This window comes from Monodon monoceros, unplaced genomic scaffold (genome assembly GCF_005190385.1).
Source record: "Monodon monoceros isolate NGI ecotype Baffin Bay Population unplaced genomic scaffold, NGI_Narwhal_1 Super_Scaffold_3, whole genome shotgun sequence".
Classification (NCBI taxonomy): domain Eukaryota; kingdom Metazoa; phylum Chordata; class Mammalia; order Artiodactyla; family Monodontidae; genus Monodon; species Monodon monoceros.
The window spans coordinates 79,208,690-79,222,179 of NW_021703780.1; the positions used below are offsets into that span (position 1 = coordinate 79,208,690).

The window sequence follows — 13,490 nt, forward strand, 5'->3', positions numbered from 1 at the left end:
CCAGTGAAGGACAGGTGCAAGTCAGGTGCTCTCAGTTCTAGATCTGGGTGGGGTTTACGTTCCAAAAAAAGCACCAAGTAGAAGGGGGATTAAAAGCCGGAGGTCAAGGGAACCAAACCAAATGAAAATTGAAAGGCTGTCCCCAAAGGAACAATGGAAAAAGAAAACTAGAGAGAATAATGCAGAAAAGGCTCATGGGAGCATCTACTGTGCCCCAAATTTATGGCAGGGCCAATCATTTTGGAACCATAACCTAACATGACCCCCAGGGCCCTGCAGGACCCAGGCGCTGGCCACACACCCCACCCCTCATGCACTCCTGGCACAACGGCCCTCGTCCTCTTCCTTCCTTGGGGGCCTGTATCTGCAGCCTGTCCTGTCCACATCGTTCACATTTGCTTGACCTGATCATCACGCTGGCTCCGTCATCACCCCTCCAAAGTCACAAAAGAAGAAAATCCTCCCGTGACGCTGTCCTACGCCCCCCTTAACACTTACCACCCGTGAGTCCTACTGGTTTCCTTGTTACCCCTAGGTCGTGCCCCATCTTAACGTGAGTCCTGTGAGAGGCGAGGTTTGTCTGCAGCGCCAGGATTGGGGGAGACGGGGAGCAGCATTTAAGGGGCTGCCGAAAAACTCCGGAGCCAGGATAAGAATATCTGAATGCAGTGTTTTTTAAATATCAAAGTGAACACAAAACAAAATTCATTAAGAACAGAGTATCTAAGTTTTCACACCAAGATAGGATTGGCAACAGTGCCGTGTCAAGCCAGACTGGAGCCTGGGGCAAAGGAAAGGTGAGTAGAGCTGATCCTGACTTTACCAAAACTTCTTGTATTTTGTTGACCATGGGGTTTCTTGGGCATTCATTTTGATGTTTTAAATACTGCATTAAGGTATCGTTTATCTCAAATGCTGAGTTTTTAGAGGTCCCTTAAATTCTGCACCTGAGGCGAATGCCTCATTTGCCAGCCCTAATCCTAGCCCTGTATGCCTGTCTTATTCACTCCTGTGCTCCCAGCAGCACAGCAGTGCCTGGCTCATACTAGGTATTCGAGGAAATGTTAAATGAAAGCTTGAATAATGCCAGAAGAAACACCTCAATTTTTGTTTTTGTCCAATTCTAAAAGAAACCACTAAGCTCTGAGACTCAACATGCAGAAGTTGAATATCATAACCACAAGCATTAAAGGCAGCCTGGATCAGGGGAAAGCACTGGGTTATGAAGCAAACCGGTTCCTTGATGGACTGCGGTTATCATCTTGGGTGACTGTGATGGGCTGAACTGTATTCCCTCAAGATTCATATGTTGAACTCCTAGCCCTCAGTACCTCAGAATGTGACTGCATTTGGAGAAAGGGTCTTGAAAGAGGTCATATGGATGGGTCCTAATCCAATATAGCTGGTGCCCTTTTAAGAAGAGGACATTTGGACACACACAAGAGGCACCAGGGAAGCATGCATATAAAGGAAAGGCCACATGAAGAGGTGGCAAGAAGGTGGCTTCAGTGGAAACCAACTGTGCCAGGACCTTGCTCTTGAACTTCCAGCCTCCAAAACTGTGAGAAAATAAGTTTCCGTCCTTGAAGTCACCCAGTCTGTGGTCTTTTTGGCAAACGAACATAAAAACCCACTCCAAACTTCCCTGCCCTGACCACTGGTCTGTTGACCCTATGGGAAAATAATGATCCTGGACAAAGTATTTCCAAGAGCCCCTTCCAACTCTGATCTTCCTTTAACTTTGGAAGTTGAAACCTTTTTAAAACAGACATGGAAATCATAAACGCCATCTTGGGGAATTTGGAGACGGCGGTAGGGAATGCAAGTACTTTACAAATTGCACCATCTGATTAAATTTCCTTTCGATAAATCATCAACAACGGAATCGAAGAATAATAAACAAGGACTTTTATCAGTTACATATAGTAAGTAAAATATGTAAAGCACTTAATAATCTCTAAAAAATATGTAACAATAGAAGCACTGGGTGAATGATTTACGGAATATTCATGTGTAGTAGTTTTACACAAAAATTGAAATGGGATAGTAAAAACCTTTTAATTTACATGACAAAGTAGTCAAAAATGTAAGGATAAGTAAAAAAACAGACATAATACCACAATATAAACACAGCTTGATTCCAGAATTGTAAGTGTAGAGGTGTATATTTTTCACTAAGTGTTCACAATGGTTAGGTCTGGGTGATAATTCTAGTGATTTTCATTTGTTTTTACATATTTCTACAGTTTACAAATTTTCTGCAGTGGGTATGCATGGCTTTTCTCTAAAGTCCCCGTGGAACTAAAATCTTCATAACCCTAAAATCCATGTTAAAAGCAGAATTCTTTACATTAAAAAGAAGAAGAAGAAAAAGAAGAGGAAGAGGAGGAAGAGGAGGAGGAGGAATAGGAGGAGGAAGAGGAGGAGGAGGAGGAGGAGGAGGAGGAAGAGGAAGAGGAGGAGGAAGAGGAGGAGGAGGAGGAGGAGGAAGAAGAGAAGGAGGAGGAGGAAGAGGAGGAGGAGGAAGAGGAAGAGGAGGAGGAGGAGGAAGAGGAGGAGGAGGAGGAAGAGGAGGAGGAAGAGGAGGAGGAGGAGGAAGAAGAGGAGGAGGAGAAGGAGGAGGAGGAAGAGGAGGAGGAAGAGGAGGAAGAGGAGGAGGAAGAGGAGGAGGAGGAAGAGGAGGAGGAGGAAGAGGAGGAGGAGGAAGAGGAGGAGGAGGAAGAGGAGGAGGAGGAAGAGGAGGAGGAGGAGGAGGGGAAGAAGAAAAGGTTGAGGCCTGATTTAAAGGATACGGCAAGAGGCAGCAAGACTAGAGTTCCAAAGGCAGTAATGTCTAGTTCTCTTTGGAGATGGGAAGAGAAAGTCTACCTTACTATCTATTCCTCTATACCTTGGTTTCCTGGGAAACAGAAGGGGTGGGCTGGCGCAAATGTCCCTGCAAAGCAGGCTGCTCTAGCGCCCTGGGAACTGGGGGGAAGTACTAGCCAGGTGTGTTAAACCAGCTGGTCCACCAGGCTTCCCACAAGCCTATACACCCACCATGGACTTGTGATTTCCAGTAACTCCACACCTGCTGGACTGCCCAGGAAAAAGAGAGGGGCTTCAGTGAAGGAGCACTAACTAAGTAGGACAGTTTGTCACTGACAGTCCCTCGCAGATGCTCCTTCTAACAAGTTCAGACTGCTGATCCAGGGAAGAGAGTGACGCTGCCGTAAGAGAGAATCTTTCCAAGGAGCTCTCCATCCCGCCAACCCCCAGAAGTTTGGGGAAAAGCACTCACACTTCTTGTAGATTCGGCAAGTCCTCAAAACCAGCAGCATCAATCTCAGAAAGTTTGCTGTGACTCAGGTTTCTGGTAAAAGGAGAGCAAAAAACAAAAAATTCAATCAGTACCCTCAAATTCAGGAATCGTCTACCCATCCCTCCCCTCATAACTGCCCGTATCTCACGCCCTATTTTAAGTAATCTTATTGATAATGAGGTTTACAGCTATACCTCGTCCCCACTTGGATCCATAAACAAGCCACTGTGAAAATCTCAATTCACTTGAGGTTGGCTAAATCCAAATGGATTTCAATCAATACCATTTTGCCACTTCACAACTTTATAAAGAAATTCTGAGGGAAGCTAACCCTCCTACTTTACACTAGAGCATGCTGGTCCAAATGCTTTGTACCATATCAAGTCCAAGACTATTCTAAATGGCATTTTTTTTTTTTTTTTTTTTGCGGTACACGGGCCTCTCGCTGCTGTGGCCTCTCCCGTTGCGGAGCACAGGCTCCGGACGCGCAGGCTCAGCGGCCACGGCTCACGGGCCCAGCCGCTCCGGGGCACGAACCCGTGTCCCCTGCATCGGCAGGCGGACTCTCAACCACTGCGCCACCAGGGAAGCCCTGGGCCCTTACTTCTTAACTGTGCACTGTGCCCTGCTCCCTGCCACTAAAATACACCTAGTCCTGTGTATGCCGAAGGGGCTGGCTGACATTTTTCATCTCAGCTATTCATTCCATTGCCATTACTGACAATTAACAAGTACCGCGAATCATGAGTTTAGAGTCTGTCTCTTAAGGGGCCCAGCATCACATTAAGTGCCAACTTTCTTTGAAGCTTCTTCCAGAGACATTCCAATCGATACTAGGCCAGAGCTGACAGCCATTTCACTGTCAACTCAAGACATTCATCTAAATAAAAGTCAAACTACCCTTGAAAATTAATGACACATCTGTGATCAGGGCACAGCCTGAATTAAAAGCAATTTGTCCAAGGATTATGATACCATAAAAATTGAAGGTGGTAATTTTTAAACCACCTATTGAAGTCAAGTGTGAGCTTGTCTGCTCTTAGGAGTATTTACAATGGGATACTTAGAAGCCAGCAGGTTAGACTTGGAACAGAAAATCCAGAAATGGAGAGAATTCTCTCACGTCACAAAAAGGACTGAAAAGACTGAAATTTTCTTCTATGGTGAGCATATTATCATGACAAAGGCGGGTGGAAATCTTGTTTCTGGGTCTGCAGATACTGTGAGTTTATAATGACTGTGACATTTATATCATCATAGGTAATGGGAGTTGTTGGGCTAAAGGAAGCATGAGAGAAAGACTCAGAAACCACCAAGGCAAGGGTAGGAAGGGCAAGCAAGTAATGCGGGTGGTCACCTGCCAGGTGTGGAATGAGGTTGACACAGCAGTGGCCACTCACCCGCCCTCCACCTACAGGGTGCATTTGCTCCTATTTCCAGAAACAAGGGTGGTATTGACCAGTCTTCTCCATTTCCAAGAGAGGCTCAATCTCTGAATTTTTATGTGAAATCTTTTCAATTCTTTAAGTATATATATAAATCTGCAGACCATATTTAGCCCAAGAACCACTGTTTTTCAAGCTCTGATCTAGGTTCAAAATGAATAACTTATTTCTGGCTTGTTATACGTGGCCAGGGCTGGAGCTGGGGCTCACAGGATCCAGGACCCAAGCAATTCCTGGTGGCTCCATTTTGAATGATCTGGAATGAAATCACTTCCCTCAATTCCCACCCCAGGAGGGTCCACATCCTTCAGCAACTCAGTATTAGAATAAAACCACTTTCGGACTTCCCTGGTGGCACAGAGGTTAAGAATCTGCCTGCCAACGCAGGGGCACGGGTTCGAGCCCTGGTCCGGGAAGATCCCACATGCCACAGAGCAGCTAAGCCCATGTGCCACAACTACTGAGCCTGCACTCTAGAGCCTGTGAGCCACAACTACTGAGCCTGCGCTCTAGAGCCCACGAGCCACAACTACTGAGCCTGAATGCCAGAACTACTGAAGCCCGTGAGCCTAGAGCCCGTGCTCTGCAACAAAGAGAAGCCACTATAATGAGAAGCCCACGCACCGCAACAAAGAGTAGCCCTCACTAGCCACAACTAGAGAAAGCCCACGCTCAACAACAAAGACCCAACGCAGCCATAAATAAATAAATAAATAAAATAAAAAGATAAAAAAAAAAAAGAATAAAACCACTTTAAATCACAACACCCCTTGGTCCATCTTTCCCTTAAAGAGCACACACAATTTATTTAAATTTCAAAAATGCTACACAAATTCTGCTTTTTAGATAAGGCAGCTTGAGAAAGGGGGCTTCCATAAGCTAGTTGTATCAAGAAACCAGCCAGTAACAGGACTTAACATGGAGATTCCAGTAAGTAGCAACAAAGCTTTAGATACTTGTCAGTGGAAATTTAAGCACTCACTGGGTCTGCCTGGATGCGGTGACTTTTTGACTTCCAGTGAACTAGAAAAGCCATACATCAACAACTGAGGGTCTGCAGACTGGCTCTAAGAGCAATTATCCTCTCGAGTGCCTATCAGCCACACAGACAGAAGACAGTGGCTGAGGCTCGGGGCCCTTGGAACAGCTGTGCTTGTGGACACAGAGCTGCCTAGCTTTTTAGTCTTGAGAAATAAATCCTGGTACAAGCTGCTGATCATCAACTGCTTATCAGGAAATGGGGAAAATATTTATTCTCCCTGACAAATACATACAATCTGAAGTGAAATCCTCAGACATTTTCTTGTTTGCTCATTTCTGGGAGGCACACTCCCAGCATAATTATTTTTTATCGTGGTAAAATATATATAACACAAAATGGACCATCTTGACCATCTTTAAATGTACGGTTCAGGGGCATTAAGTATATTCTCATTGTGGTGCAACCATCACCACCATCCATTCCTCACTAGAACTTTTTACGCATCTTGTCCAACTGAAATGCAACACTCGTGAAGCACTAACTTCCCATTCTCCCCTCCCCCCCCGGGGCTGGCCTCCTCCACTCTACATGGTGTCTGTATGAATTTAACTTGGCTCCGTACCTCATATAAGTGGAGCCATACAGTACACGACCGTGTGTGTCTGGCTTATTTCACTCAGCACAATGCCCTCAAGGTGTGTCCACGTTGTAGCATGTGTCAGAATTTCCTGTTCCTTTTTGTGGCTGAATAGCATTCCATTATTCCATTGCATGCAGGTAAGTATGTATCTCACTCACGTTTTGTTTATCCCTTTAACAGCTGATGGACAGTTGGCTTGTTTCCATCTTTTGGCTATCGTGAATCATGCTGCTATGAACATTGGTGGGGGTTTTTTTCCAGTACAATAACGTTTTTTTAAAAAAACCCACAAAAAACCTTTGACTGCCATGCTTCCTGACAACATTCATTCCTCAACGATTAAGGACATCCATCTACTCAGCCCAAGAACTGTGGAGAGAGGGGTATGAATTCTCATCTCAGGTCTGAAGAACAATCCAAGAGTTAATCGGCGAAAAACCTTTAACGAGGCCTTTCTTTCAGGTGGCGGCTGACATGCACACCAGTCAAAAGCATCTCACTTATTTCTACAGACACGATCGCCCCTTACCAGGCCCGACATCTGAGTGTGTCTTCAGTTGAAGGTTTCAGATTCTCCTGTCAAAACAATTCATCTGTCAGCAGGACAGATGCTGTCAAAAGCATTTCTGCACCTTTCAGGAGCAAAGCAGAGGGGAAAGAAACCTCAGGGAATTTAGTTACTGCCAATTGCAGCTTTCATTAAACAGTGTGTCAGCCATTGTCATAACATACACTTCCCTTGTTCTTGGCACAAAGGGTGCGCAGATCTTCGAACAATGGAGCCCGGCCGTAGATATCCTTTCTGCTAACGTGCTGAGAGATGTACCGTCCGGCCCACCATTTGCCCAACACACAGGAGGCCTCTCGGCAGAGACCAGCTCAAGTCTTAGCCAGGTTTTATCTGTGGCTGAAAAGCAAAGGCTTCAACAGTGCACGACAGTAAGCTGCTTGATGAGCCTTTTTCCTGGCAAGACCCCCTACCCTGATCCCACAGAATGAGAAGAGCTAAGTGTTCAAATAGCTGAGAAATCCCCACTGTTCTGTAAACCTGTGCTCTCCAATTCAGCAGCCACTAGCCCTGTGACTACTGACATTTACGCTTTAATTAAGATTACAGAAAATTAAGAATTCAGTGTCTCAGTGGCACTAGCCATTGTCCAAATGTCCAACCACCTGCGGCTAGCGGCTACTGTCTTGACTGCACGATGCAGGGAGAGGACGTGTCCGTCATCCCTGAAATTTCTATTAATCTAAATCATGGAGTAATCAACAAATATGTCTGAATCATAAAGTAATCAACAAATATTTAAAGTGAAACAGCAGGTAGGGAAGAAACTTGGACTTTAAAAATAAATTTGATGACTATAGCTTTACAGTGCAGTCTCAAGTCAGGGAGGCTGAGTCCTCCAGCTCCGTTTTTCTTTCTCAAGATTGCTTTGGCTATTTGGGATCTTTTATGTTTCCATACAAATTGTAAAATTTTTTTTTCTAATTCTGTGAAAAATTACAAAACAGGTATAGAGTTACAGATGTAGAAAACAAACTTATGGTTACCGGGGTAAGGGGCGGGGGAGGGATAAATTGGGAGATTGGGATTGACATATACACATTACTATATATAAAATAGATAACTAATAAGGACCTACTGTATAGCACAGGAAACTCTCAATACTCTGTAACGGCCTATATGGGAAAAGAATCTAAAAAAGAGTGAATATATGTATACGTATAACCGATTCACTTTGCTGTACACCTGAAACTAACACACAACACTGTACATCAATCATAGTACAACAAAAAAAATTTTTTAATAACATAAAAAATAAATTTGAATTTCCCAATAGTTCAAGAGCTTTGTTAAAAACGTGGTGGCAGAGCGGCTCGGATCTCAGCCGACATCCTCTAGGCACACACAGTTCTTAGCCAGTTCCAACAGAGGAGAGAGCTTTGAAAACTCGATCCACAAGGAAGACACTCTTATAAAAAAGAAATGCCCTCTGAACGTAATTCTATAGGCTTAATCAGTATTTACATAATCTGACCAGCATCTTCCTGGATTACAACCAGAACCACATATTACAAACTTGGCAAACGCCATTCAAAGCTGGCAAACAATAATTCATTGATTCCTTGGAAGTTGAGGGATAAAAAGTTCCCTTTACTTCTGAGTAAGGTGTGGTGAGCAAATAACCCCAGCATCATTAGACAACGTCTTTAGCCCTTCATCCTCAAAAACAGGCACTGCTCACAGACCCCTGACCGTACAGGCCGAACCTCTCACGGGGAAGGAAGGTGCAATGCATGGCTGTATTTTTCAACTTTAATAAGAATAATAATTCAAAGTGGAAGGAACTGGTCCCAAATCTGTGACAGGCATTCCCTGGGGAAGGAAGTTTTCCCATTCAGTTTGGTTTCCAGGCCCGTCTATTTCCCAGTACTCAGCCCTGTCTGGGCTCCTGAACGGCACAGGACTTTGCAATGTTTTACCTTTCAGATGTTGGCTAAAGTGAAGAATACAGCCGGAAAGAAAAGTGTGAAGCAATGCAATGACCCAACTGCTGAGCACATGGGGCACACAGGACTAGCCTGGGAACCTCTTCTTTCTTGGGAAACTGTGGGCTTCATCTGTACGTCTCTACTTGACCTCACACTGTGCTGTTGGTCGTCCATTAAAAAAGGAGTCACCAGCTTAGGTCTAACTGGGAAAAAGTGATTGGTCCTTTCAAATTTCAAGGGGTGTGAATGAGGAAGAGCATGTGACTTGTTAAAGTTATTTAATCCCTTAAGCTTTTAAGGCTGTTTCTGCTGCATTTTTACCTTCTGAGAAATTACACATCAAGTTCCAATGGAATCACCACACTGTGTTCCCTAGGCCCACATTATAAGGTTTTACGAGAAGAGATTTCTTTTTAAATCTAGGATATCAGATGTCCTTATCTTTTTTTTCTGTTGCAATGTTTTTCCCCCTCATTAACCAAAAGCCACAACTGAATGGCCTATTCATACACAATAAAGGCTTACACTGAGAATTATACAACTGTATCTTAAACTGGAATCACTCCTCTGACATCGTCACCCAAGAATTCCCACTCAGAAGGCAGTTCTGTACTTGTCTTTCTTCAGTAAGCTGATCAACCATATACTGCCTAAACTGAGGCTTGGAAAAAGAAACACATTCAGCAAATAATCAAATGTAAAATCACTGGATAGCAACTCAATACGTACAGTTCACCTTGAGAGCTTTTGGTCACTAACGTTGAACAAAGTCAGTGATGAGTCACAGTTATTCCGATTTTTGAAAATGTTACACAGATAATTCTCTATGCAAATGAGGCTTACAAGCAACTCAAAAGAAGAAATAATACACACTAGCCATTATACAAACCCCAGAGTCAGTCACTCCTTAAAATCGGCTTTAGAAATTGGTGCGGGTCTCTGAATTCTGATGCTTAAGACACTGTTTGAGAGGAGTCAGCCGCGTGTGCCTCTGTAATCCCGCCAGTCTTAAATGTGCTTCTCTGCCTTAGTATCTCACACATCTCACCTGGGCCTGTGGTTGATTTGAATGGAGGTTTAAGTCTTTGTCCTACAGCACCCAGCAGATGTCAAATTTGCCAAATATTTATTGAGTGTTTGTCTACAATCTGCAATGCACTTAGGTTAAATTCTAATACAAATCAGGATAAGATCTAGTCCTTGACCTTAAGGAGTTTACAACCTACTGGTCAGATAAGTCTCTGGACCAAATAATTGCAGCCAAAGGCTGTGACAGGGCAAGCATCTTGGGAATGATGGACCAGGAGTTGCAAACTGGCAGCTTTTGGGCCAAAGGTGGGTTGCAGGGAAATTTCTTTCTGAGTGAAGAGTGTTTGGAGAAACCTAAACTTTTTAGCAAATAATAAAAAGTTTCAGCTTCTCTTGAAATTACAGGCATACCTCAGAGACACTGTGGGCTCGGTTCCAGACCACCGCAATACAGCGAATATCGCAATACTGCAAATCGGACAAATTTTGTGGTTTTCCGGTGCATACAAAATTATGTCTTTACACTATACTGTAATCCATAAGTGTGCAACGGCATTACGTCTGAAAGAAGAATGGACATACCTTAATTATAAAATAACGCTGTTAGAAAAACGGTGCCAACAGACTTGCTCGATGCAGGGTTGCCACAAACCTTCGATTTGTGAAAAAATGCAATAAAGCGAAATGCAATAGAATGTGGGATGCCTGTCATCACGGGGCCGGCACGCTGACAGCACACTCAGCTACATTTATTTAGCAAGGACCCCGGCTGACCACAGACCTCACCACTCCTACTGTCTCCCCCAGGACCTCTTCACTCATTTGCAGTATCTCCCTGGCCCTGCAAGCATCTGAGTTTGTCCTCCTGGCGTGGATACCACGGAGTCCAGGTGATGTTCAGAGCAGGGAAGACCAACTGCGATGAGGAAGGTTTATCAGAAAACGCAAGACCTTAGCTAAACCTGGAAGAACAGTAGAAGAACAGCATGGTTTTTAAGGAAGTGTTTCAGGAAACAAGGCCAGAACAGTACAATAAGGCACGGAAGGCATGAATCTTAAAAAAAAAAAAAGCCAAGTCAGGACCTCCTAGAAAGGAGAGGTGCAAGACAGGAACTGTTTTAGGGCAAAGTCACGAAGAGTAGCCCCACGTTTGTCAGATATACAACCTAGCAGGCAGTTAAGTCAAGGGTTATACAAACCTTAGCAAACCCCAGTGCCAGGTCCACCATGAATGTTAATCTACAGGGTCATTAAAGCTGATCCCCACAGGAACAGAATATCTCCTTGTTCATCTACTTCAAGTTTTGAGCCAAACACTCAAGAGGCCCACTACCACTGAAAGTAATCAGCCTTTGCTTTCCACAACAGCCCTTAAAACAGGAGACCTTCGGATCTGTTTTGCCTGCCCAAATCTTAGTTTGGCTAAAGAGAGACAAAGTAACTGGATATGATAAGGCTTTCTTATTTAAGCAGTCTCATGTTTGATTGTGGAGGATGTACGGGGGAGAAGCCCACAAATTTCCCACCACAGTCATTCATTAAATATGGCCTGTGCATCACGGACCCTTAAAGATTTAATTAACTTCATTAAGAAGAGGTACTCCAGCCGATGCGGCGGCCGCAGCTCTGCAGTTTTTTTTTTGGGGGGGGACCTTACAAACAAAGAGAATTTAGGCACAGAATAGCTGCTGGCCACAGGCTGAGCCTCCCACACACCTGTCACAAAGAGACCGCCCCCCAGGACCACCCCAGCAGGGAAGAGGCACCTACAGCCATCATTTGGCTTTGCTATTAGAGAAGTGGCTTTGCTATTAGAGAAGTGGCTTTGCAGAGACTTGGAAATGGGGAGGGGGAGGGGACAGGAGTCTGGTCACCTACTCTCTACTTTATCACCTCTGAAGAGGGATCACCAATTCACCCTTTCAGACAGTCCTTAAGCTCTCTAGGGCTTTCCAAAGTCATCAGCCCCTTGCCGGGCACCATCCCACACACAGCTGAATCCTTCCCTCCTCAAGCCCAGCCACTCTGCACAGCAGAGGGTGGTGATGCCTCAGATGCAGGCGCTCCCACCCCTACCAACCTCTCCTTGTCCTAAGGCACTGGGGGCTCCAGTGAGAGAAGAGGGCTGATCAATCAGGACCCAAAGGGGACAGACGTGCGCCAAGACCGCGTGCTCACCTCCAGCGACACATTTAGAGGCTGGAGTGCCTTCAGTTAAAAAAAATGGAGGAGAATTTTCCTAAATGAAAACCATGCTCTACTGAGGCAGGAAACAGAGGCTTTTGCTTCTGTTGTAGTTAAAACAAGTCGGGCAAACGGGACAGGAAGTGAGGGACACATTAATCCAGTGGATAAATTTGGAATCCATGGTTTGTCAAGTGCTTCGTCGAGTCCACCAGTGCCCCTGTGGTCACAGATTACTGTTTTCCTGTCCTAACACCTCCACCTGTACCCCTCTGTCACTACAAATATCCACTTTCAGGAGATTATTTTCCAGTGGAACCAACCACTGCAAAATACAGGGTGTTTAGTAAAACCGTGATGGGGGTTTGAAATTCATTAACTTTGGCCTGACCTACGCAAGATGCAAACTACTAACACCTTAGGAACCGTTCTTTGATTGAATGCTTCACACAACAGAATTTGAATGTGTCAATGTTGGCATAACCACCAACCGTAAGTGATACTGTGATTAATTTCCTTTTCCAACACACTGAAATGCTTCTCCACTGAACACTGAGTGATTGCCCACACTTCATGCCCCCACCTAAGGGCCCTGAGAGGAATGTGACTGTCAGAGAGGGAAATAACCATTTTAACATGGCCCCATAAAAAGTACTCTTGGTCGCAAGAACAGGGTGGCCAGATTCCGAGCCTGTCTTGCTGGCAGAAGCTACAACTGAGGATTTCATTGGGATAAAGGGATAAAGAAATTCTATATCAGTGACTCAAGATTCTTCAGAAATGAAACCTCCAATAATGGAGTACAAGAGACACACTGAAATATTAAGAACAAACAAACAAACAAAAAAAACCCCTTCCCACCATCTGAGTTATTACACTCTTGTCTAGATGTTTCCTAGAACCAGGGAAGGACTAAGGCTTTTTTAACCCTCATCTCTTAAAATTCACTCTAACATAATCCAACCAACAAAAAATAGTAGTACACAAAACTCACGTAACAGGAATGTACACCAAAAGACGAAAATTAAACTTTGCACGTGTGATGATCAGAGTTTGTTGATGTTGTTTAAAAGAAGTATTTAGAAGAGTGATTTTAGGCAAACATCCTTTTGGGTTACAAAAGGGCAATATATGAAAATTTGCCTAATTGTCCCCCTTAAAGGGGAGGAAGAAGGAAAATGAAAGACTTTTTTTTAAAGCAAATACATCTCTACAAGGAACAGCTTACCTTAGTTTTATCAGCTAGTTTTATCAGCATCTCTTTCCTTTCCCACTCCCACACAAAAAAGTTTAAGGGACGAATGACATAAGTGGGCATAACTACCTTCCCAGAATAGAGCTGCTCATAAGGAAAACCCTTTCTGGAAAGCCAGAAGTTCCTAGGGGTGTGCTCTGGAATGCCCTAGCAGCTTC

The 13,490-nt window shown here is 44.2% G+C and overlaps 1 protein-coding gene across 3 annotated transcripts in view; it reads right to left on the bottom strand.

The window, feature by feature from the left end:
• Nucleotides 1-13,490, bottom strand: part of LRIG1 (leucine rich repeats and immunoglobulin like domains 1) — a 122,850-nt gene that overhangs the window by 75,914 nt on the left and 33,446 nt on the right. For all 3 annotated transcript variants that reach the window (XM_029242208.1, XM_029242207.1, XM_029242206.1), the window contains exon 2: nucleotides 3,281-3,352. In XM_029242208.1, the coding sequence (XP_029098041.1) occupies nucleotides 3,281-3,352 (72 nt within the window). The remainder of the gene's footprint in view (nucleotides 1-3,280; nucleotides 3,353-13,490) is intronic.